General features: G+C 37.0%; 7 protein-coding genes and 1 long non-coding RNA gene across 17 annotated transcripts; 3 read left to right on the top strand and 5 right to left on the bottom strand.

Moving 5' to 3' along the window:
• Nucleotides 1-301: 301 nt before the first annotated feature.
• On the bottom strand, nt 302-9,935 carry LOC114876376 (trichoplein keratin filament-binding protein-like). 5 transcript variants are annotated; one of them, XM_029187774.2, is made up of 4 exons: nt 9,573-9,935; nt 2,930-2,995; nt 1,562-2,848; nt 302-1,187 (listed from the first exon to the last, which is right to left on the bottom strand). In XM_029187774.2, coding segments are annotated over exons 1-4 (1,611 nt in total). In that variant the 5' UTR covers nt 9,575-9,935; the 3' UTR covers nt 302-931. The 5 variants fall into 5 exon arrangements, with proteins under 5 accessions (XP_029043607.2, XP_029043604.2, XP_029043606.2 ...); XM_029187771.2 differs by lacking the exon at nt 9,573-9,935 and adding an exon at nt 3,395-3,762; XM_029187773.2 differs by having other exon boundaries at nt 1,562-2,995; nt 9,573-9,934.
• On the top strand, nt 3,650-9,527 carry LOC114876378 (trichohyalin-like). 3 transcript variants are annotated; one of them, XM_029187775.2, is made up of 8 exons: nt 3,650-4,125; nt 5,954-6,200; nt 6,467-6,754; nt 7,330-7,649; nt 7,736-7,979; nt 8,180-8,459; nt 8,519-8,801; nt 8,882-9,527. In XM_029187775.2, the coding sequence occupies exons 1-8, from the start codon at nt 3,955-3,957 to the stop codon at nt 9,041-9,043; spliced, it is 1,995 nt and encodes a 664-aa protein (XP_029043608.1). In that variant the 5' UTR covers nt 3,650-3,954; the 3' UTR covers nt 9,044-9,527. The 3 variants fall into 3 exon arrangements, with proteins under 3 accessions (XP_029043608.1, XP_029043609.1, XP_029043610.1); XM_029187776.2 differs by having other exon boundaries at nt 3,651-4,125; nt 8,255-8,459; XM_029187777.2 differs by lacking the exon at nt 3,650-4,125 and adding an exon at nt 5,692-5,866.
• Nucleotides 6,165-9,237, bottom strand: LOC114876379. Its single transcript, XR_003789380.1, has 3 exons — nt 9,175-9,237; nt 6,367-6,397; nt 6,165-6,256 (listed from the first exon to the last, which is right to left on the bottom strand). It is a non-coding gene; the product is annotated as an uncharacterized LOC114876379 (long non-coding RNA).
• A 302-nt stretch (nt 9,936-10,237) lies between the features above and the next one.
• LOC114876416 lies at nt 10,238-12,355 on the bottom strand. Of its 2 annotated transcripts, none has more exons than XM_029187874.2 (3): nt 12,090-12,355; nt 11,421-11,945; nt 10,238-11,053 (listed from the first exon to the last, which is right to left on the bottom strand). In XM_029187874.2, exons 2-3 carry the CDS (start codon nt 11,849-11,851, stop codon nt 10,810-10,812), a joined length of 675 nt encoding a protein of 224 aa, XP_029043707.1. In that variant the 5' UTR covers nt 11,852-11,945; nt 12,090-12,355; the 3' UTR covers nt 10,238-10,809. The 2 variants fall into 2 exon arrangements, with proteins under 2 accessions (XP_029043707.1, XP_029043705.1); XM_029187872.2 differs by having other exon boundaries at nt 11,421-11,925; nt 12,090-12,353.
• A 359-nt stretch (nt 12,356-12,714) lies between these two features.
• Nucleotides 12,715-17,816, bottom strand: LOC114876411 (jmjC domain-containing histone demethylation protein 1-like). 3 transcript variants are annotated; one of them, XM_029187866.2, is made up of 7 exons: nt 17,568-17,816; nt 17,177-17,456; nt 16,397-17,084; nt 16,000-16,324; nt 15,638-15,935; nt 15,261-15,556; nt 12,715-15,187 (listed from the first exon to the last, which is right to left on the bottom strand). In XM_029187866.2, the coding sequence occupies exons 1-7, from the start codon at nt 17,607-17,609 to the stop codon at nt 14,180-14,182; spliced, it is 2,937 nt and encodes a 978-aa protein (XP_029043699.1). In that variant the 5' UTR covers nt 17,610-17,816; the 3' UTR covers nt 12,715-14,179. The 3 variants fall into 3 exon arrangements, with proteins under 3 accessions (XP_029043699.1, XP_029043701.1, XP_029043700.1); XM_029187868.2 differs by lacking the exon at nt 17,568-17,816 and having other exon boundaries at nt 17,193-17,282; XM_029187867.2 differs by lacking the exon at nt 17,568-17,816 and having other exon boundaries at nt 16,397-17,100; nt 17,177-17,261.
• A 215-nt stretch (nt 17,817-18,031) lies between these two features.
• On the top strand, nt 18,032-20,319 carry LOC114876412 (protein sly1 homolog). Its single transcript, XM_029187869.2, has one exon. It carries the CDS (start codon nt 18,296-18,298, stop codon nt 20,183-20,185), a length of 1,890 nt encoding a protein of 629 aa, XP_029043702.1. The 5' UTR covers nt 18,032-18,295; the 3' UTR covers nt 20,186-20,319.
• A 94-nt stretch (nt 20,320-20,413) lies between these two features.
• LOC114876415 (coiled-coil domain-containing protein 42 like-2) lies at nt 20,414-22,383 on the top strand. Its single transcript, XM_046287969.1, has 5 exons — nt 20,414-20,701; nt 20,937-21,225; nt 21,316-21,555; nt 21,647-21,979; nt 22,301-22,383. The coding sequence occupies exons 1-5, from the start codon at nt 20,586-20,588 to the stop codon at nt 22,376-22,378; spliced, it is 1,056 nt and encodes a 351-aa protein (XP_046143925.1). The 5' UTR covers nt 20,414-20,585; the 3' UTR covers nt 22,379-22,383.
• A 166-nt stretch (nt 22,384-22,549) lies between these two features.
• On the bottom strand, nt 22,550-24,953 carry LOC114876417 (coiled-coil domain-containing protein 63). Its single transcript, XM_029187875.2, has 6 exons — nt 24,699-24,953; nt 24,266-24,633; nt 23,874-24,208; nt 23,296-23,519; nt 22,962-23,224; nt 22,550-22,843 (listed from the first exon to the last, which is right to left on the bottom strand). The coding sequence occupies exons 2-6, from the start codon at nt 24,614-24,616 to the stop codon at nt 22,550-22,552; spliced, it is 1,467 nt and encodes a 488-aa protein (XP_029043708.2). The 5' UTR covers nt 24,617-24,633; nt 24,699-24,953.
• Nucleotides 24,954-24,972: the final 19 nt, after the last annotated feature.

The following is a 24,972-nucleotide window of genomic DNA, read 5'->3' as shown; positions in this document are numbered from 1 at the left end:
TTAAGGCGTTTATACAACTAAACAGAAAATAAAAATTAGTTTAATATTAACTAGTATTAATTGGCGTCTCTGAGGAAATGAAAACTAACAATTACATCTATAAATAAATTGTGTTTTCGTTTAATTTCGATAAACTATATCACTAACGTCATCTAATAGCTTATAGTAAAACTAATGAAAATTGCATTTTGTGGATTATTTTCCACTAGATGACGCGGGTGCTACCTTTTTCAAAACGCGCAGTGAAATACAAATTCAAGACTAAGAAATTAATCTTTTATAAGAATAAACATAATTGAAATTCATATTTCTACAGTAATCAATTTATTTCTTGAATAATACAACGTACAGTAACCTCATCGTTGAAGTATCGTTTCAAACAGTTATGATATAACCGAGTCTTGCAAACATGATAATGAATGAAAAAGTTATAATATAGGAAACAATACCGTGATATTGCCAGTACAAATACGACTAGAATGACAAGCTCGAAATGATAAATAAAAAAAATACAAATTACTTTCATCGTTCGGAGTATAATTTTTACAAAAGTGAACAAGATTCGAGTAGTATTTTTTTAATTGCATGTTTAAGCGTCTCAAACATTAGTACAATATAGAGTTGATTAATTATTAATCTGGAACGGCTTCGATATCACCTATTCATTAAATTGTAGTACCGATATTATTATAGACTATGATGAGTCTTCACTAGCGTTCAATAATATGCGCTAAATGCAATACATTTCAAGTTATAAAACAATACCTTTGAACGACCCAAACATATTAATAATTTACTTGCAACACACCTAACACAGCATAGAAAATTGGCGACGAAAAACGACGCAATACAAAAAATTCAAACGCAAACTATTGTTAAGCTTGGCACAATATAATCAGGCCTGCAAATTAACGAAATATCAATCTAGGATTCATTTCAAGGATGTAGGCGAAGATTTTGCTTTAGCCGCGTTGAGAGAAGACATGAGTTTATGTTCTTCTTGGACAACAGCGTCGTGTATCACAGTCTGATGTGATCGAGTAATTCGTTCCTTGTCACGGATAGCGAGACCCTGCCATTCTTTCTCCAAAACGTTCATCAACTTCTCCCTCTGCACTCGCGCATCTTCGATCACGAATCTTTCATCTTCGTGCACCCATTTCTTCCACAGTGCTTTGGCATCCTCGCTAAAAGAAACACAAATGTACAAAGAATTTAATTAACAAAAAAAAAAAAAAATAGAATTCTTTTTTCACCACTCGAATTTTTGGACACACAATTATAAATGTCCATCCTATTTGTGATCTATCGAGGGACGAATCTAGAGCGTGAAGGGTGACGAACGTCTTGGCAAACATTTGCAAAGCGCTGAACGCGTGTAAAAGTGTCGTATACCGAGAGACGTGAATGAATCATGATTTTTAATTGCATCATCGACAGAGTTCAACTAATTCGAGAAGCAAGATGTGCCATTCGTCGTCCTAGACCCTTAACATTGCTCACGGTCACCTATCGAATTCGCAATAGAATGACAATATAAGAGTTGAAAATTCAAACCAACCTGTACATCGTTGAATCCGTACAAGCATCCTCGCGTTCAGCAAGTTCGTTCTCTCTTTTATCAATGCTCATCAGTGCTAGTTTCTTCGTCTCCTCATCGAAAACAATATTATCAATGCTGTACAGCTTTTTCTCGCGATGCAATTCCAATCTGTTTCTCATATCCCTCAGTCTAAGCGCCTCGTCCCAACATTGTTTCTTGCAAGCATGCGATTCTCTCACGATTAGATCCTCAATTTTGGTCTTCAACTCTTTATGAGTCAAATACAGAAACATTTGCTTGGAGAGATTCTTGTCTGTAGGATCCATTCGTAGCCAAGGCATGCTTTTCTCCACTTCGAACTGCCGATTGTCCGTTGTTTTCACATCTTCCACGATATGATCCTCTTCGGAGCTGTATTTGTCTTGTAGGTCCCGTTTTTGATGCGGATCTTCAATTGGAGTCTCCGTTTGATCCTCCATACTTTGATTCAGCTCAGTGTTATCGTTGTCTTGGGACCTTCTATGAGGACTCTCCTTCTGATGAGCGAGGTCCTTGGTATTCATTTCAGGATCGCCCATCCTGCTGTAGGAACGATTCTTGATCACTCGAACTTCTTGAGGACTTAATAAAGCGTTCTCTTTATCGTTCTTGCGAAGAGGAGTCTTGCTGTTTAGTGACAAATACGTTTCACTAGGTGCTCCAAAGGAAGATCTGCTCGATACCCTGTTCGACCCGTAGTCAGTCGAATCGTCACTTCTGACGTTGGTGTTTTCCAAACTCCTGCGCGCGTAACGAGCGGAATACCTTGTGTTAGGCCTGACGACTTCGTTGGAGAACTGAAGCGATGCACGTCGATGAACTTCCTTTCGCGTATCGAAATTTTCCTGTTCCTGCGATTTTCTGTTGCTCCCTTTGCTCATACCAGAACTACTACAGCGAGAATTTTGTCCGTTCTGATGAATTAGATTTGTAGAATCTCTACAAACACGCGAATATTGAAGATTTGTATCCCTGAGGGTGCTCGAACCGGAACTGTTAGATTCTTTAGGACAGACGAAGTACGATTGGTATCTTCGACAGGTTCTAGGGAAATAAAGGCTCTCTTCTGCTCGTTTCTCCTTTAATTTTCGTTTCAACTGCTCCAACGAAGGCACTTCGCTACGATTCTTCAATATTTTCTGTTCCTCCAATTCGTTTCTGTATGATTCATCTTCTTCCTTCAACAGATTTCGTAGCTTGTTCCTTCTGACCAGCAATCTTTCAGCTTTCTTAGCCTTCGCAAGCTCTCCCTTGGGATCTATACCCCTGGAATTCCACGAATCGTATTGCTTCGCGATTCTACATTGCTGCTCGTAGTATTTAGCGATTTGTTGGTAATGATCGTACTTGAGGAACTCCTGGTTGTGTCTCTGGGCTGCTAGCTGGTACTGCTTCTCTCGGTATCGACTCACCCTTTAACACGACAAGCCTCGATGATGATCTCTTGAAACAACTCAAATCTGATGGGAATATAAAAGAATTATAAAGATATATAAAAATAATTGAACCGAGGTTGTTTGCGTTTTTATTAAAATCACAACAACACAGTCGAAAATTCTTCTGTATTTTATTGTTGGTATATCTTTCTATGTTTAAGTGCAAATTAAATTACAAAGCATGTAGGTTACACAAAGTATCGATTAAGGTGATGAAAAATGTTTCTCTAAAACGCTGAGCTTTCGAAGACGCGTTGGGTGCCCCTGAAGATCGATCGACCTTCGTGTCGATCAACACTCGGGTGCATCGTAAACAAGACCCAGTGCGATACGTAGGTAGGATCAAGAGAAGAGGCGTTTGAATCAAGAGAGTCACCGAAAGCATCCTAGAAGAAGAGGACCGTCTTCTATTTCGAGCTTGTGTCTCTCTGTGACGTCACGTGGACGAAAATATCGTGCGGTTAGGGAGGTGCAGTCGTGGCCCTGATGTGTGGTCCAGGTCTCAATCTTTCCCAGACTCTCAAAAATTCTCAACCACTTCGCTCTTCGACATTTTCTACCGCTCCGAGGCACCTGGATCGGAAGAAAGGGAGATCCACGGAATAGTTCATCCCTCGGGGTCCAACGGGACCGACGAACCGCGTCCACAATCCGGAAGATTTCCCGAGTGTGAAACGTCTCGAGAAAAGTGGGTCGTGGTTTCTCCCACGTAAAACCGATCATCTCCCACCTATTTCGTTTCATCGTCCAGAAGGTCCGTCAGTGGCGTATCGTTCACGTCCTCGAGAGGATCCTCGAGTTGTTCTTTCGTACGGATCTCGCGGTCACCGACAGCGGAAACGTATCACCCGGAAAGTGTCACCGAGACGGGTGGAATTTGAAAAGAAAAGTCGAGAACAAGAGGAAGAAAGAAGTTTGCGACAAGAACAAAGAAGAATGCCAGGTGCCGGTGGTCAACCACCGCAGAGGACCACCTTCAGGCCACCATGGGTCAAAGATGGTCCGAACCCTCTACCTATGCCTACTGCACCATGGACTCTCAACTCCAGGAGAGACTCCAAACCCATAACGGACGAACCGCCTGCGTTTACTCAAGTTACACTTAAAGTGAGCAGTCTTTTTTATTCATTTTCTAACAATTATATAATACGTTCAAAATAATATCTTTATTAAACCAAGATTATTTAACTAATCGATTATTTTTATGGTTAATAAAAGAAAAAAGAAAGAAAGCTCTAAATAGCATTACTATTATACTAACAATAATGTAAGATTTGGGTTTAGTTTTTTATTTTGCCTCTAGTTCTGTATCATTTATAAGGTACACAAACCATGATGTCTGATTTTCTATGAACTTGTTCTACTAGAAATACGAAAGGAAGAAAGAACGACGCCCGAATTCTGCAGTCTTTTTCCATTCAGATATTAGGTTTCAAAGTCACCGGACTCTACTATTAATAACCCGGTGTGGGTGTCGTGTAACAAGTTCGCGTTATAAACATTTGGACACGATGAGATTTACAAGGGCGTTGCATCGAAACCACTTCTAATAATTATTATTAGAAAATCTGATGATTCGATTCTGATTTTCGAAGAACTTGACTCATGACATTACGACACTTAACCCACCCTTAATTTCTTTTTTTAAATACAACTCAACGCGTCAGCGTGGACTTTGTTTATTTCCGTTTTTCCATTATCGCTTATTTACTTCGAAACGCGTACTTTCGATATTTTGGCAACGAGCCACCCGGAATTACCGAAAGACAAAACCGATCCAAAGTATACGAGAGAAACGTGCTACTCGAAGTTTCGAAGACACGTGGATACGTCATGAGCGTTCACGTCAACCGATTGTTTACAACTGTTGCATGCAGTTAGATCATCGACGAGTATGTTCATGATTTACGAGATCTACGAACACTTCTCGGTTATCGATATGGCGCGGGTGAAAATTTATGGTTGAAAATTTTCCAACAAGCGCAAAATCCAGAAATATCATTTTATTCGTTTCCGTTCCGTCACCCTCTTCCAATGTCGACGGTTGTTCGAATAAAATTATATTCCCTGTTTCAACTTCAACACGAATTGAATTCGACAATTCAAATTGATTAAGTTATACAACTGTCTGGACAAATTATTCAGAGAGTAATGTAGATTAATCTCACTTTCTCGATACGAGAGAGATCAGAGAGAAGGCCAGCCTCACGGGTCCTCGCATATAAGCCTCTGGGTCACGATTATTTAAAGAACACGCGTTTCTATTTCAAATGTCTTGCCAGCTGCGTCTTCCGCCAGTTTCTTAACGAGTTTATATTACGCTTTCGCGCAAATTTGTCGCCAAATTTCATCGAATATGCAAATTTCACATCAGACATCTTTCAACTTCTACGTTTCACTGACCATCACAACCCTATGAAAATCAAAACTACCCTTGCATTTCATTATATTCTAACGACATATCAATGTTACTTTATTAAAAAGAAAAAAAAGATGAATGTTATCGGATCGATTATAAAAGTAATCCTACTATGGAGGAGGAAAAACGACGGAGGAGGAAGTGCGAATTGGATTATTTAAAGACGACCGAACGAGCATCGACAGTTGCCAACAGAATTCTCGAGACTTTCTTTCTTTAGTATAGCAGAACGACTAGGTGGGGGGTGTACACCTTTTTTCCCTTCTATTTTTTAACACAACTAATTTTCACGTTACGTTAAATAGTCTTGATCTAAGATGGTGAAGAATTAAATGTTCATCGATCATGAGCAATAAAGTGACTGTGATTGAAACGAATGTTAACGTTACAAAGAACACGATCTTCTTTACTAACAAAGAATCCTATACGGTATTGCAAAAACTCTGTGTAAAAGTGGAATGAAGAGTGAGCGCAAAATATTGTGTTTCTAATGATAAGAAATTCTTGTTTTTATAGAGTGTACCAAAAGCAGAAGCAAAGCCCTCGACGGAAGCGCAGCCTCGTAAACAGAGCAAGATCACAATAATCCCGTCACAGCCTAAAAGTGAAAAGAATGCGACTAGTCAACCGGCACCGACGAAGCTCCGCGAGAATGGACGACAAGAGCCAATTTCGAGGCCACAGCTCGAACGACAGGTTCGAATCGAGAGGTCCCGATCTCGAGGTGACACGATACCTCTCTCCAAGAGCGAGAGCACCACAGGTAACAGCATGAACCATCCCGCTCCATTTAGTCCCATCAAACACCCCATGAGTATCCTAGAAAAAAAACAGAAAAATGCAGTCAGTACAGATCAGAATATCAAACGTTATAAAATTAAGACATTAATTTGACTCTTTTAACAAACCCATTATAATAATCTACTTACCCCTAGGATAACTCACTGTAAAGCCCTCTTTCTTCCATCAGACACGTGCAATAGAAAAGATTCACAATTTTGTCACTGAATGAAACATTCTTGCAACCAGGTGCACCGACGCTATCGAAAAGTTCGTCGAGAGCAGCTATTCCACCACCGCCACCACCGAGACCACCTCCACCACCTCCGGCCCGTACGATCATCAAGGATCTTCCTCCGCTCAGCCAGGAACAACAACAGAAGATAGAGATGCTAAAGCAAAGACCAAGGAAACGTCCGGATTGGGCGAGTATGATGAAGGAGGTGGAAAGCGGTAAACGTTTGAGGCACGTAAAATGCAACGACAGGAGTGCGCCCTTGATCGAGAGGGTGAACAAGGTTACAGCTGACCCAGCAGGTGATCGTCGATCGAACTTCGATCCTACTACGATTCCCCTTGGCCGATTCTCTTAGAGAAAACTAGTCGCACCGTGTTCGTCGATTTGTTTTATTCGTAGCCCCTCCACCCCTTTAAGTCTCCTTTTACCCTCTAGCGAATGTTGATTGAAATTGACCCCTGTATCGACAAGTGTAATTAGTTGAATTGTTAATGAACTTCAAATTCAATTAGCTTTTGTTTCTGGACTGTGATATGAGCTGTTTGTAGTAGTCATTGTTTTGTCCCTGTTCTCCAGCAAGAGAACCCTTCAGTTTTTGTGGCTGAATAATATTATTATCGTTCAATTAACTACTGTCTTCGTATTTCCTGAATTTTATCGATAAATCCCCCCTCTTTTCCTATTCCCCTTTCTTCTAATAAATCAGTTGTAGAATGGATTGTGTGTGATCCGGTTCAATGACCCAAACTTCAAGTTGTATAAAACATGGGAAGACTAGAATGAATTGAACGAAGCATTCGTTCAAGAATTATGCGTTGAATTATTTATCGCATTTGTGGTTGGTGGGTTGTACTGATTGAGTGTTTCTAACTAGGGAACGCACACTTTGTGTTCGAATCCGAAAAATCGAACATGCATAACCAACTGCTGAAGCAGATTCAGCAGGGTGTACCGCTAAAAAGGGTGCAGACGAATGACCGTTCGAAACCGATGCTGCAAGGGCTGAGGAAATTCCGAAGGCAATTGACGATAGAGGAGCAAATACAGAAAGCGGAGGAGCCAACCGATGACTCGATCTCGGACGATATGGACGATATCGATGCGGTGAGGGACGATTTGCAAAGTACCAAGCAAATGCTTGCACTGGAGCTTAGAAACAAGGAAGCGTTGGAAAGGGACAATAAGAGACTACAAGTACAATTTCATTTCTGATTCCTTTGTAAACTCGAACAGGAAAATATTAACAATCTATTAATTCTCTGTACTGTTTTTCTTCATAGGCAAGGATTTTGAACCTCGAGGCTGAAGTTGACCGGGAGAGATCTAAGAAAAGCGTACAAGAACACAAGAAATACGATGAAGCGCTTACAACATCTTTGAAACAAGAAATTCAACAAGCCAGAAAGGATGCTGAGAAGTTTGAAAAGGAATACATCACGGTCGCGGAGGAAAGAGACAAATTCAAGAACGAACTAGAAGAAATGAGGAGAATGTATGCAACCTTGGAGAGACGTATGAAAGCCGGTACGAATGATTATAGTTTCGTTGTTAATTAATAATTTATTCGCAAACGTCGCATACGCAATAACGTGGGCGAGCATAGAGCAGCATTCAATGCATATATCAATGTTTTAACACTGCACGCAATAAATGTATTAATTGTCCATCAAATGCTTTTATGCTTATACTAATTTTGCTTCTTTACCAAACGCTTTGGGGATTAGAGCAGGAGCTTGAGCCTGAGCCAGTAATAGAACTAGCGGACGATTACGACGAAGCAGTTTGGTACGCTGTTTCAGGAATGGCACTGGCCGGTTGTCCGAGTGCAAAAGATGTAGCAAAAATTGCTTCGCAGAAAAGTATAGATAAGAAAGAGCCAAGCGAAAGCGAAGAAGAGGAAGAAGAAGAAAGTTCAGAGGAGGAAGATGAGAAAGATCCAAAGGCAGCAGAGAAACGGTTACAAAGAGAAATCAAACTTCTGACGACAAAGATAAAAACTTCACAGTGAGTATTGATCTATTAAGACTTTATATACGAGAGAAAATAACATTTTTTTTAAACAGGGATAAAGCAGGTAACGCTAGAAAAGAGCGGCATGCTTTGAAAGACCAAATTAAGCAACAACAAAAATTATTGAAAGAAGAGAAAAAGAAATTTAAGCGTCTACAGAAGGAAGTTGACAAAATGGCAAAGTTGGTGTCAGAAAGCGAAGAGGATGAAGAAGAAGAAGATGATGAAGAGACAGAGTCTGAAGAAGAATCTGAATCTGAGGAATCTGAAGAAGATGAAGAAACTGAGACAGAAGATGAAGATGATTCTTTTGAAGGACAAAGAAATTCTTTACAGGTAAGTATTCAAAATGTTTTACAAAATTTATGCATAGAATATTGCGTATTCTTTTAAATGTATGTTTAATATTTTTACAGAAAAAAGTTAAAAAACATGAGGGACGTTTAGCTGCATTAAAGAAGGGTAACTATTTACTTAAGGCACAAGTTGATAGACTGAAAGATGATTTAGCAAAGCAACGAGAAGAAAGCCTTACTTTGCAAGAGGATCTTGACTCTGTTTTAGCAGAATTAGGTTAAGCTAATGTAAAGAACAGTTAAATATTATTATGGACAATTGTATACATGCACATATAAGTATTATATATGAAAATATAGAAAATGTTATGTCTGAAAAAAATAGACACGTAAACTAATACACGCACACTCACCTAAACGCCTCTTGGAGATGATCTTACACTCAAACAGAATTTTTGTTCATATTAACTGCGGACTATAATACGTCGTACGACCATTTTTTACAATCGTTTAGTAAACGCGCTAATTTGTTTTCTCTAGTATCTATGGTAAATAATTTACATGAGCAACGAATTGACGAGGAAACATCAAAACGTGTCTATCGATTAAAACAAAAGACAAAAGTTTTAACATGTAAATTTTCTACACTAAGTTAGTAATTCTTTGCAGATGTAAGAAACGTTTATATAAAATTATTAATATGCTTGTTTTTGCTATCACCTTGTAAAGTAATTTTTTAATAAAGACCAATAATTAGTCAATGACAGTTCCCGATAGGTTATTACGAAACGAAAAATCAACGCTAACTCACATGCTTAATATTGAAATGAATCGATGAGCAGGGTTTTCTGGATTTTACAAACTTTTATTTTTTTTCAATGACGATATTTTATTTAAAATACACAACATAAATAATTATATGTTTGTCACAAATTTCGGAAAAAGCTACGCTATCTCTGAAAATGGTAAGAAATGATACACTCAAATGGCGTCGGAAGAAATCTCTAGCATTGATCCTTACTGTGTCCTTACATGTGTAACCCTATCGTTTGAATTGGATGAATGTAGTATGGCGACAATGACACGTGAATATGGCAATTATTTATTTGAATTGAAATCTATAAATATTATCAAGTCTTCACAGTTTGATGAATGAGGAAAAAATTAATTTTCAGGAAAGTTATTTGAATTTTGTTTATAAAAATAAATGATGACCGAAAACGACTAATAAAGGCGGCGTCGACAATTTCTTCTTTATGGACATTCTCTTTCTTATCGATCTCGACGCCCGCCGCCCCAAAAACTTTATCAGTAGCGTCATCTAATAGTGTACAGTAAAACTAATGAAAATTGCATTTTGTGGATTATTTTCCACTAGATGAGGCGGGTGGTACCTTTTTCAAAACGCGCAATGACATAGAAATTTAAGAATCAGAAATTAATCTTTTATAAGGATAAACATAAGTGAAAGTCATATTTCCACAGTAATCACTTTATTTCTTCAATAATGCAACATACAGTAACCTCATCGTTGAAGTATCGTTCTAAACAGTTATGGTTAAACCGAGTCTTGCAAACACGACAATGACTGAAAAAGTTATAATAACATCGGAAACAATACCGTGATATTGACAGTACAAATACTACTAAAATGACAAGTTCAAAATGATAAATAAAAAAAATACAGATTATTTTTATCGATCGAGTATAATTTTTACAAGTGTGAACAACATTGGAGTGGTATTTTAATTGCGTGTTTAAGCGTCTGAAACATTAATACAATATAGAATTGATTAATTATTAATCTGGAATGGCTTCGATATCACCTATTCATTAAATTGTAGTACCGATATAATTATAGACTGTGATGAGTCTTTATTAGCGTGCAATATTATGTGCTAAATGCAATACATTGCAACACACCTAAACAGCATAGAATATTGGCGACGAAATTCGACATAATTCAAAACATTCAAATGTAAACTATTGTTAAGCTTGGTACAATAATCAGGCCTACAAATTAACGAAACGTGGATCTAGGACTTATTTTAAGGAGAAGATTTTGCTTTAGCCGCGTTGAGAGAAGTCATGAGTTTATGTTCTTCTTGGACAATAGCATCGTGTATCACACTCTGATATGATCGAGTAATTCGTTCCTTGTCATGGATAGCGAGACCCTGCCATGCTTTCTCCAAAATGTTCATCAACTTCTCCCTCCGCAGTCGCGCATCTTCGATCACGAATCTTTCATCTTCGTGCACCCATTTCTTCCACAGTGTTTTGGCATCCTCGCTAAAAGGAACACAAAGGCATAAAGAATTTAATTAACAAAAAAAATAGAATTCTTTTTTCACTACTCGAAATCTTAGACACACAATTATAATTGTCCATCCTATTTGTAATCTATCGAGGAATGAATCTAGAGCGTGGAGGGTGACGAACGTCTTGGCAAACATTTGCAAAGCACTGAACATGTGTAAAAGTGCAGTATACCGAGAGATGTGAATAATTCATGATTTTTAGTTGCAATATCAACAGAGTTCGATTAATTCGAGAAGCAAGATGTGCCATTCGTTGTCCTAGACCCTTAACATTGTTCACGGCCAAGTATCGAATTCGCAACAGATTGACAATATAAGAGTCGAAAATTAGAACCGACCTGTACATCGTTGAATCCGTACAAGCATTCTCGCGTTTAGCAAGTTCGTTCTCTCTTTTATCAATGTTCACCATTACTTGTTTCTTCATCTTCTCATCAAAAATAAAATCATCAACGTTGTACAGCTTTTTCTCACGAAGCAATTCCAATCTGTTTCTCATATCCCTCAGTCTAAGGGCTACATCCCAACATTGTTTCTGGCAAGCATGCGATTCTTTCACAGTTAGATCCTCAATTTTGTTGGTCAACTCCTTATGAGTCAAATACAGAAACATTTGCTTGGAGAGATTCTTGTCGGTAGGATCTATTCGTTGCCAAGGCATGCCTTTTTCCATTTCGAACTGCCGATTATCGGTCGTTTTCACAGTTTCCACGGCATGATCCTCTTTGGAGCTGTATTTGTCTTGTGGATCCCGTTCTTGATGCGCCATGCTTTGATTCAGCTCGGACTTCTTGAGGACTTAATAAAGCGTTCTCTGTATCGTTCTTGCGAAGAAGAGTCTCGCTGTTGAGTGACAAATACGTCTTAAAATTATTGAAAGAGGAGAAAAAGAAAAGTAATTCTTTGCAGATTTAAGAAACGTTTATATAAAATTATTAAAAACCAATAATTAGTTAATGACAGTTTCCGATAGCTTATTAAGAAACGAAAAATCAACTTTTACTCACATGCTTAATAATGAAATTAATCGATGAGCAGGATTTTCTGGATTTCACAAATTTTTCCTTTTCAACGACGATATTTTATTTAAAATACACAACATAAATAATTATATGTTTGTCACAAATTTCGGAACAACTACGTAGTAAAGATACACTCGACTGGCGTCGAAGGAGATCTGAAGCATCGATCCTTACATGCATTTGCGTCGCACTGACCACCGACAACAAGTTCCTTGAGAATAGCGCAATCGGATTGGTCGCGCCCAGTCGTGCCCCACGCCGCACCTACTTTCCGATCGTGACGTAACTGGCGAAGTGACATTGCATCTACTAATTAGGTCAATCGATATGTGCGCAGTATCCCCTCTTGTCCCCGTGCCGCATCGCCAGACTTCTTGTCCTCGGTGGATAGTACATACATACATACATACATACATACATACATACATACATTTCATTCATACAGTATAATTGTTATCGTTAATATACAAAACTCTTTTTTTATGATCACATCATTTTTTGTTAAATAAGCTTTATTCACTTTTTACATTATATTAATGTGTAAAATACAACACTGAAAGGAGAAACGCGAATTGCGAAAATGAATGGGGTAGTGATGATCACGTTATCATTAAAATTCAAAATTATATTTGAAAATCAGAATATCACTATTGTTCTCTGTGGATTACATATTTTTATACAGTAGTGTCATAGTTTAGAACATTATCCGTATCTTAGTGTTTCTAATATATGCTTGAATTATAAAAATGAATTCGTGACGAACAGTTCGACATCAACGAGTATAATAAAAACATTGCACTGCGGGCTAAGTTGAAAAAATATGTTGAACTTTTTTTAGTGCGAGTAACTCGTGTCTTTCTAGGTGATATTTTTCACAGAGATAATACAAACAATACGTGATACTTTAATTGTACATACAATAAATTTATGAGCTAATGGTAGCATTAAAGTGCAAGTACTTAACTTCTTATTGCTCGGTATTATTATCACTCACGAATTACGCACATAATATGCATACTAACGAAATAAAACTGAAACTCATAAAATGAAAAAACATCGTATGTACATTCGTTTACATTAAAAAAAAAAAAAAAAAAAGAAAATTGATTTTACCTTCAACATAGTTTAGGTCAATAATTAAAACATTAATGTAATGTACATATTTTTCAGCGTAATGTTAACGTACCTATCTAACGTTATGAAATGGAATAGTCGAATATGTTTCATTGCGCGCTTTCGTTTTTATAGTTAGAGTAATGAGTTTACATGGTCAGCAGGTTGCTTCAGTTTTGCGACTTAACAAATTAGTGATCTTCACGTTGGAAAATTATCCAATCACACATACAAATAAATATACCTCTTTCTTTTCTTGTTATTAATATATAGGTGATCAATAGCCGATACGATATTTCGCCAAGTTCTTCGCAAGACTACAGACTCTTTATCTCTGTTTACCCGCATTTCGTATTTCTACATCTGTATAGAATTGCAAAACAAATACCGTACGCTCGTTTTTCGGCACGACAGTAAAAATCTCTATATTGATATATTTTATCTTCATTTAACAAAATACTGAATATTAAGTAAGTAATGATTTCGTTCGTTACACTGAACGTCGAACTAAACATATATTTCTCCAAAAATCGCAAAAACATCTAGTGCAGCTTTACATTTGTCATTTGTGTATATTGTTCATCGAATCTGCATTACTTATTTAATATCCTGTATTCTTTAATCTTCTTCTTCTTAATATTCTTTAATTAAGAATAAAGGAAAACAGCATCTACTATAAAAAAAAGGCAGAAAATAAAATAATCGTTGGTTACTTCGAATCAAGTATTTTTTGCTCAAATTGCATAGTGACATCGATAAAACTGAAGGTTATCGAATAGAAATCCTATACTAGTCAGGTCCACTTTCTTACATTATGAAGATGCGATACAGTGCTGATGGATTTTCATGACAAATAAATAATTATTCCACGAAGTTCGGCGTTACGTTAATTACTGTTCATGGTTTTATACAATAATCAAATTGCACTTGCCGAAAATTCTCGTAAACAAATACATTTCCTTTCACGTAACTTCAACTTTGAACTTCTTTTCTTCCACTAGTTTAACATCCGTTACATGCAAATTGTGAATACTTTTGGCAGCAAACTTAATTACAGACTGAGTGGAAACTTGAGTTGTGTGTCTGAGATCCAAACGTTTAAGCACTTTACACCTTGCCAAATGATCTAATGTTGTTTCTGTAAGTAATCTACAATTTGCCAGATTCAGTGATGATAAATTCGTTACTGCCTGCGCTGATGGAGTTGCTAATTGAGCTACACCAGCGTCGGTAACTCTGCCGCAAGAAGAGAGATTTAACGTCTCCAGATAAGGTAAATGTTGAACTATATACCTTAAAGCTACATCAGTTATATCACATCCAGCCAAAGACAAATTTTTAAGATGTTTTAATCTTGAAGTTTTATCGATTAGACCAGGTCTCGAATCTGTAGGTGGACTAAGGACCTCTCTTAAACTCGAATCATTTAATCCAGATACATGACCGAGGTCTAACGTGATAAGCGGCGGACAAGTGCAAGTTCTCAAAGCACAGACTCCAGCCCACGTACAACCTTGTACAGATAATGTTCTGAGCTGTGGTAATCTACTTAACAGCCAGGCTAATTGTCTTTTAGTTACATTTGTCCAGTCAAGAGACAGATTTTCCGGTTGGCGGCGTATAATACCAGTTAAATGCAAAGCTGTTAGATGAGAATGAGACATATCCAATTTTCTCCACAAACTAGGATCTATACTATATCTGGCCCATGTACGGCAAACCAAGGCACAATTCGCCAGGTCCTTTGCATTTAAAAATCTAAAAATAGCAAGTAATGCTGTCTTGTCATATGCTAAAGATTGTCCATTAAAATCAGGCCCTGGTCTTTGAACAGGCGGAAGTGGAACAGGCCTAACCACCACGTGGGGCCTCTTCAATGACTTACTACTTGAACCAGTTAATTGTACAGCTAATTGTGTACGCAAAGCTGTTCGCTGTTCACCCTCAGCCGGTTCTCTGTCATTCCATGCCTGGAATTTTTTGTATAGAAACCATGAATATTTCGTATTCTTAGACCGTTTCAGATTCCATTTGGGGACTTACATCGCTGGGATCGGGTCTTGAACGTTTACTTGGTGTAGTTGCCCTTTCAGAATCTGTTGTAGGTGCTGATGAAGCTGCGCTAGATACGGAAAGTTTTCGAGCACGAGCCTTAGGTTGACGTGGCCTACAGTCTAAATTTCGACCGCTTTCACAACACTCGGGACATTCCCAGCTGTTTGGTAAATCATCGCTAACGGTTATAGTTTGAGGATCCAATCCTATGCATTCGGGATGTACAATGTCAAAACATATTGAACATTCTACTAAACTCGATGGAGCTGTTGGTGTTGGTTTCCCTGGATTAAAGATCGGAAATTAAAATACCTCTCCTTATTACTTTAATTAAAAATTTAACATCGTAACGAAAAAGTACATACCCATTAGTGGTGCAGGTGGTTGACCCCAGCCGTCTAATCGGCAAACTTTACAAGCTGCTGTAACTGGAAGCATGGGCCTCAAACATTGTCTCATTAAGCATGTTTGTTTCGCACGACCGCTTCCACCGAATTTCACCATATCCTGACAATACATGCATTCCCCACAATCAGTCCTTGTACATGCTTCACACTTTTTACACCTAGTACGCCTTCGTCGTGGGAAAGCTCTTTCAGACTTTTCTTGCGAGTGATGCCTTTGTATCTTTGCAAAACTTTTTTTGGTTACCCTCAGACGTTCCTGTTAATAAATTTATGTTATAAATGAATACATCCTATTGTAAGGATGGGTAAGTTTCACTTACCCTTTCGGCAATTGTTAACGGAGGTGGAGGTGGTAAAACAGGATTTCCTGTTACAGCCGCGTCTGGATTATCGTGTCTATGTTGCTCTACCAAACATCGAACATCGTGAATTAAGGCAACGGGATCGCGGATCAGCTCAGGCACATTCTTCTTAGTAGAAGGTAATGAGTGTAAATACATAACTATTGCTTTTAAACCATGTAATTCGAAGGGTGTTAGATGCAGATGTTGATGATGTTGTGGAACTGAATGTTGACGTTGTGATTCGGTAATATCTAAGTGACTCCTGCCGAGGAGTACGTGAACGTACCTCTCCAAAACATACCTACGAATATAACGATTATGTGAATGATCATGATAGTTAAAAATTTACGTTTCAATAATTTTATAACCATACCATAACATTTCAGTGAAAAATGGGTATCTGAATTTTTGTGGAACTTTCGTATGTTCCTCAACTTGTGCAACTTTCAACTGTTTTTCAATACCAAAACTATGTAAAAAATTTCCACCAAATACTAAAGAATCTTGAGGGGTATACACAGCATGAATCCAACCAGTTGGGATAAACAATGTCATTCCAGCTGTTAAACTTATTCTACCACATCTGTCTACCATATCGCCAAAAAAGACATCGGACTGTTTACCGCTTAGTACCCATTCTTGATAAAGAGATAAATTTTTTTCCGTCGGAGGAATAAGCCAAAATATTTTTCCACCTCTTAAGATATGGTACCAAACGCTAGTTCCACCAAAGTCAACATGGAAGTCTGTATAACAACCTTTCACAGACATCAGACAGTACTTTTGTACTTTTGGATACATCATATCTTCCAAAAGATTTGTAGATTCTACCTGTGCTTCTTTCAGATGCCTTGGCCATACAACATCCACCCAATCAACCTGCCGTACCAATGCAGGTGATTGTACATAGTTTTCTAGCTTGGTATGGCTGAATTCTAAAGAAATTACATTTAATAATCTCTCTTTATTAGGATCTTCATAATACTTCTGCCATTCTTTCATTGTCATATCTTCGTTCTTTTGTGTGTTAACATCCATTACATCTAATACTCTTTTGGAACCTAAAAACAAACATTTCTTTCAGATACAACATATTGAATGATATATTTTTAATTACAACAATCTTTAGTTTAAAGTGATATGTTAAACATACCAACACATGTTCTCACATCATTAACTGAAAAATTTGAACTGGGAACTCTTAATCCCAATCCAGATTTATCTCTGAAGAGCAGCGGTATACTGAGTCCATGCTTCTGGAGGAACGATAAGTTTAAGTCAGAACCATTCATTTCACGGAATAATCCACTGAAATTATTCAGGTTGTATCTTTCACACTCAATTTTTTCATCGAGTTGGAAAGTCCTACGACCCTCGATTTCCTCATCGCCTATGGTCCAGTCATCTGTATATAACTTTCTAGTTCTTTCCCGCTATAATTAAATTCAAAATAAATATAAAATTTTTATCTAACTTTGATAAAAATTTCATACAAAACAACTGTATTCAATGTTAAATTGCAAAGTTATCTTTAGTTTGTTTACCAATTGACGCCTTTTTGGCAGAGAAGTAGAGTCATCGGCCATTGCGGACACGCTGTCAGAAACGTATCACCGAAAACTCATCGAATATTCAATGTATGTTATATGTTAAACGTTAAAATAGTTCTTTTAATATTATATAATTGAAATTTCGTTTATTATTTACATGTCACGCACGATAGCCTAATATTAACATCAAACTTTTCCTTGATTTTACTTTCCCAGTAAAATGAGGTCGCCATTTTGCTGCCGGCCAATGTTACCAATAAGATCATAAAAAACTTCCAACTATTTCAAGTTGAATTATTATACGCATATGATTTTAATTTGATAATCTAAAACTTTACATAGTATCTAGATGTAACAATGTATATTTTTTAACGATATTGTAAGCATACAGTTCTTGGTATTACATTTCTTGAAGATTATTAATAGTAGTCTAGAGATTTTGCGTCATTTCGTAGAACTATTGATGTGTCCTATATTGCAAGAATTGAGTTCTAGCAGAACTTTATGCTGCGTGGATGATTTTTGACAATCCACAGTTAAAAGTTAAAAGTCGAATGTTGACATATGTATTTGAGATATAATATTTCCAATTGTTTGGTTCTTTATGTAGTCCTAAAATTACATATATTAACCTAACAAAAACTTCACATTTAAGAAGTAGTAAAGTACTTGTTACAAAAGATTTGTAATAGAAGTAAAGATTTCTATAAAACGGGTTAACCATGATGAGTTTACGTGACAGGCAGATAAATGCCTTAAAACAGATGTTAAATTTAAATCAACCCGAACAAAAATTGGAAGAAGCAGTACCAGTATGGAAAGTTTTAATTTACGATCGACTTGGACAAGATATTATCTCACCATTAATATCTGTAAAAGAACTTAGAGAACTTGGCATTACTCTCCACATGCAGTTGCACTCTGACAGAGATTCTATTCCTGAGGTACCAGCAATTTACTTTTGTGCACCAACGGATGAAAATCTTGGTAGGATCGGACAGGATTTACAGAATGGTTTATATGATATTTATCACTTAAACTTTATCTCACCGATATCTCGACAAAAAATGGAAGATTTAGCAGCTGCAGCCTTACTTGGAGGTGTTGTATCAAATATTCACAAAGTATTTGATCAATATTTAAATTTCATCTCTTTGGAAGATGATTTATTTATTCTTAGACATCAAAATAGCGATGTTATATCTTATCATGCGATTAACAGAGGTGAAGTAAAAGACACTGAAATGGAATCTGTAATGGATATTATTGTTGACTGTTTATTTTCTGTATTTGTCACATTGGGAACTGTTCCAATCATAAGATGTCCAAGAGGAAATGCAGCTGAAATGGTTGCCAAAATGATAGACAAAAAATTAAGAGAAAATGTTTGGGACACAAGAAATAATTTATTTGAAAGTGAAACAAGTGGCCATTATAGTTTTCAGAGACCACTTCTTATAATATTAGATCGTAATATAGATATGGCCACACTATTACATCATACATGGACATATCAAGCATTAGCACATGATGTATTGGAAATGGCCTTAAATAGGTTGGTTGTAGAGGAAAATGTAGGAAGATCTCCTGCAGGTGGAACACGATCAAAGACCAGAGCTTATGAGCTGGACAATAAAGATAGATTTTGGTGCCAACACAAGGGCAGTCCATTCCCTAGAGTAGCTGAGGCTATACAAGAAGAACTAGAACAATATCGTACTTTTGAAGAGGATGTTAAAAAACTTAAATCTTCTATGGGTATTGATAATGAGAGTGAAGTAGCATTGTCAATGGTTTCCAATAATACAGCACGTTTGACAAATGCTGTAAATTCTTTACCACAACTTTTAGAAATGAAGAGATTGATAGATATGCATACATCAATTGCAACAGGTATTTTAAATTTCATAAAATCTCGTAGACTGGATACATTTTTTGAATTAGAAGAAAAAATAATGTGCAAGCAAACATTAGATAGAAGTGTATTGGAAACAATAAGCGATCCCGATTGTGGTACTCCAGAGGACAAGTTACGTCTTGCTATTATATATTATCTTTATACTAATATGTCGGATAGCGAGTATAATAAACTTGAGGCAGCATTGTCTGCTGCTGGTTGTGATTTAAATCCTTTAGTATACATAAAAAGATTGAGAAGTTATACTAGAATAGCAGAAATTCAAAACAGTTATGAAGGTGGTGGAACTAAGACAGTTAGTATGTTTTCAAAACTTATGAATCAAGGATCATCTTTTGTGATGGAAGGAGTAAAAAATTTAGTTGTTAAAAAGCATAATTTACCAGTCACAAAAATAGTTGATGAATTAATGGAATCAAGACAATCGTCTCAAACGGATGATTACTGTTATTTAGATCCAAAGCAGCTGAAGCATACCGAACAAATGCCAAAGAATCGACCAACATTCCAAGATGTAATTGTTTTTATTGTTGGTGGTGGAAATTACATAGAATATCAAAATCTAGTGGACTATGTAAAACAGAAAAGTGGGGCTGGGTTTAATAAACGAATCACATATGGTTCAACAACATTTATTAATGCTAAACAATTACTTAAGCAACTTTCGGTTTTGGGACAGGAGGTTCATTCGTAAATTTCAAAGATTAAACAATTACCTAAAGAAATATTTATCGTTTACTTTTCTTATAACGTACGCTGATTTTTCATATTGTTGTTATTGCCTACTTGTAAAAATGTAAAATAAATAAAATACGATTAATTATTTTAGATATAATTTTTCTAGGTGTATTTTACCCGCCCTTTGCATATCTGGTGTCCACGTGGTCGATTGTCCTATCTTATTTGAATAATGAATGTTTCATTAGCGCGTCATTAAAATACCTAGGGACTTTTTCACGGTATGAAAGCAAACCTGTATTTCAAATTGTTTGATCAATACATTGTGAACAGTTATAACATCGTTTGATGTTTTGTTAAAAATTTATTGAATATTGACGTTAAATATTAATTTCTATTGATTCAAAACAGTTAAAATGACGTCGAACCATAAAGGAATGAAACATTTTATTCGACGAGCACCTATTACGACAAATTCAGAAAAAGCTGTCGTGGAATATTTCTTGTCGAAGCAAGAAGATCGTAACATTAAGTAATGTAACAAAACTAATTATTATAATGAACGTATGACACATTGCAAGTACACTTTGTGCATTCTTTTATTTTCAGTTCGGTAACAATTAGGAAAACCGATGTAAAAAGTTCTGTATGAAAAAGGTTGTCCACTTAGTTTTTCCTGTGAACTTTCTTTTTTCATTTCATTTGTAAAAGAAATTAACATCTATAAAAGATGCTTTATAATCTGAAATCTATGTTTTCTATATTAGAAAGTATCCGGAATGGGATAAGCCAAGAGTTTACCCGGCATTAGAAGCAGTTAGAGCTCGTTGTGAGTTAGCAAAAGTCGAGAAGAAATTACAAGCGAAATGGGTCGAACAGGAGAAAAAGCGAAAAATCATGGACAAACAGTGGAGGGAAATGAGATTGCAAGAGTCGATATTGCGTGAATCATTTATAAAATTCAATAGATTCGTAAGGGAAAATCAGGAAAAACGTGAACGCGCCGAGATGAAAATCAAAGAGGAACGGGAGCGTCAAGCGAAGCGGATGGAAGAAGTAAAAACACAAAATTATATCAGTAAAAAAATTTGTTTAGTTTCCGTATCGTATTGATTGCATTGATTGAGTTAAACATGTATGTTTCAGGTCAACGATTTGATCGATAAGCTAAATTATATGAAAGAAACTCGTGACAAGATGAAGAAACACGTGGATGAATATAAAAAGTATCAAACTTATTTGGATAATGTTGTCAACGATACAGGAGAATTTCAGTCAATCGCAGAAATTTTTAATCGTTACGAAACTTTAATGGAGGCACGAATGATCTTAGCCGAGCACCAAGATAAGAATCTTCAAATATTAGAGCATCAGGGAACGGAACTGGTAATATGGTTTTTTTTCTAGAGTGTAAAATTTATTCAGCCTTTCGCTTGTAATTACATAATGACAAGAGGAAATCTATGTATCGTTACAGCATCACATGACGGAATCAAAGACCGAAAAATTCATGGGATTGAATAATCAATTAGCGCAATTACAAGCGAGACGCGACAGGGCAGAAGCGCGAGCCCGTAAATGGGAGACGATCGTATCTAAGATAAAAGTAACTGCGGCGGAGAAAAATCTAGAGCACACGCAAGTAAAGATTTGTTGCTGGAATCTGTATCAACAGATCTGTAAGAGAAAGGGTATTGCCGTCACCGTCAGTAAAGACGATGTCGAGCAACAATTGAATCAAATCAAACAAACGATCCGTGAACTAAAACGACTGATCAAAGTCGCTAAAAAACGTGCACCGAAGGAAGAGGTACGAAAGCTTTGAAAGAAGATTTTCAATTCCTTGTAAATAAATATATTTGATCGCAAAGTAATAAAGTAAATACTGATAAATGCTATGTTACTGTATTAAAATAATACTAAAACGATGGTTATAAACAAACTACAGTTAATATTTTATAAATCACATAAGATAGCGATCATCATTGTGCCATAAATATATTCGCTATACGGATGTAAAAAATATGAATGTTAAAATTCTTCCTCGCCTATGAAGATTGATGATTCTCTACTCAGTTTAAGAACCCTCCGTGATCACTTTATTGATATCGTTTCTGTATGATTTTTCTAGCTGCCGGTAAGTGACAACCTGATATGTTATGCAGAAGTTCTGAATAGTCTTCTTGGAGCCTTTCTTTCAACTTTTTAGTGGCTTCATCGCGTGTCAATGGTCGTTCCAATCCTTCGGACACGATTTGTAATTCTGCTTTCTCGACGCATCTGTGCAATTGTTCAAGATAGGGTGATATTCAGGAAACAGTAAAGGGAAGTATTTTAAAATAAAAAAATACATAGGGATACAGAAGTAGGAAATAAGGACTCACAGGGCACAAGGCTGGGTAGGGGCAATGTATTCAATAGGAGGTACTTTCAATTTGGGCCTCTTTTCCTCATCGAGTCGCAAATGTTGCGCCTTCGTTGCTTTATCTATCCAATAAACTTTATGGAACATTTGTGTTATTCGTTTCTCGATGATTCCTAAGTACAACATGACGTTGTTTCTTGTTATCTGATCATGATCACCCAGTAGTTCGAGGATCGGTGAATTGTCACAACGAATCGCTTTGAACAGGGAATCGATTCCCTTCAGTAGCTTCTCCATTACGTCGTCACACTGGAACAAATGCGATAAAATCATTCGTAGATCGGTCAAGGGTGAAAAAGAAATAAATGATTTCCAAAGGATGATTTTTATAGGTTTTCGATATTCGATGAGATTAAAGAAGCGTCACCTGTATCAGACTTTCTTCAGACGTATCAGCAAGAACAGTTTGCTCTTCGAGTTCTTTCTTGAGCTTCTCCAATGTCTCGGTCTGTTCGTGGCCACGATGTTCGAACAGAACACGTGCTTCCTCGATAGCTGTTGTCAACTGGGACATTCTCGCTTGGAGGCCGTCCAGCTCATCGTTTAATTCGTTCACGTAACTGAATAGAGCAAAGTTTTCTTCCTCTTGTTTGATAAAATGCGCGATCAGTTTGTCGATTTCTTCTTCACCTAATGCGACGATGCAAACATTAATTTCTCAATCATTTTGAAAATGAATGAAAAGAAAAGAAAAGGGATACCAGTAAATTCTTTGATCATGTATAAAATTTCTTTATAAGAAGCAATCTTATTTTGCTTCTCTTCCAGCTTCGCTTTCCTTTCGGCTTCTCGTTTGATATTTAAATCGACCATCTCGCGATACTGTCCCTTTACTCCAAGGAATTCTTGCAATTTCATCTCGTTGTCCAAAGTTCTTTGTAGCTCGCACATTTCTGACACGTGCGCCTTCAAATCTCTTATTCCTCTGAAAGAAAAATGATAGAGATTAGACTGTTGGCGGAAGCGATGAAAGTGCAAGTGGATTAACGAGCCTACAAATAAAAATATTGAATGAATGGAATCGAGAAGGTTGATCGGCGGATACTATCACGCGCCATTGCATTCGGTTCCGAGTTTCTACTTCGACTAAAAGTATAAATCATTCTACACGAAATACGAATAACTTTCAGGTCGTTAACGCAACTCTCAAAGTTATGGGGACAACGATCCGATATTTTGCAACTTTCTCGGCTGTTCTTCGAATATCGCCGGGCACAGTAGCACAGTTCCATGATTTTATTTTATAGCAACATTTTTAGGGTACGATAAATATTAATACCTATCGCGAAGCGCTTGAATCTTATTCATCTCTTCGTCCCTTTGATTAAACGCGATTGTAGTTTGTTCTACCAAATCGTTGATAATTTGCTTTCCAGCATTCAACTGATTGATAAGTTTATTCCAAAGCGTTGTGAACTGGGTCCTTTCGATCAGCAACGCTTCGATTTCTTCACGAAGTTTCGCATTTTGAGTAATCACAACGTTGAATCTTTTTGTCGCCACTTCCAAACGATTCTCCAACATCGAAGACACTTTGTCTTGTCGTAGAGCCATCTCCTTAAGTTGCGTATCCGTTCGAACTTTTGATTTCAAGTACGTGGTTTCCTTCGTTAACTGCAAAGAAAACAATTAAGCAGAGATTTTGGGACAGTGATCGAAGTATCGGCAAACCTTGCGGATATGATCGTCGAGTTCGTTTATTTCCTGCTTCTCTGTTTCTATCATACTCTCATATTTTTCTTGCATCTCTAACAGACACTTGAGCTTTTCCTCCATTTCCTTATCCTGACGGATAAACGTTTTCGAGCTGGCGGTTTTAATACGAAGAAGAAGCTCCGCCTTCTCGTACTCCAAACGGTCGATCATGTTCAATTGATTACGAAGCTGTAATTTCGCATCCTCCACGCAAGCGACCCGGTCGTTCTCCATTATCCTGTATTGCCTCTTCAGCCTTGAGAGTTCCGTTTGTGCCATCGTCTCGAGCTCTGTTTCGTTCGCAGCCTGGTGCGTTTTGTGTGCCATTTTATTAGCCTTTAATTCTTGGAGAATAGGATTTCAATTAACGATGATTAATCGTTACGTGTTATTTAAATTTAGATACTACCTGTTGCGTAAGGTTGTTTCTATCAATTGACATCCGAGTGTAAAGGTTACCGAGATTCAGAATTTGTCAAACATTTATTAGAAAGTGAACGTTCGGCTAATCAATGACGATTCGAAAAGTTGTCAACGCGTTCGTTTGTATCTTCCTCGTCGTCCACGTCGATGATGTCGAGGACCCACGGAGGGGAGGAAAACACTTTCCAGACGTGACCCTCGATGATATTCAACGGCGACATTTGAGAAAGACATCTGCCACCCTGTATTACCTTTGCCAG

The sequence above is a fragment of the Osmia bicornis genome, chromosome 1 (genome assembly GCF_907164935.1).
Source record: "Osmia bicornis bicornis chromosome 1, iOsmBic2.1, whole genome shotgun sequence".
In the NCBI taxonomy this organism is placed as follows: domain Eukaryota; kingdom Metazoa; phylum Arthropoda; class Insecta; order Hymenoptera; family Megachilidae; genus Osmia; species Osmia bicornis.
The sequence above is the reverse complement of the archived record's forward strand: the minus strand, read 5'-3'. Positions and strand labels throughout refer to the sequence as shown.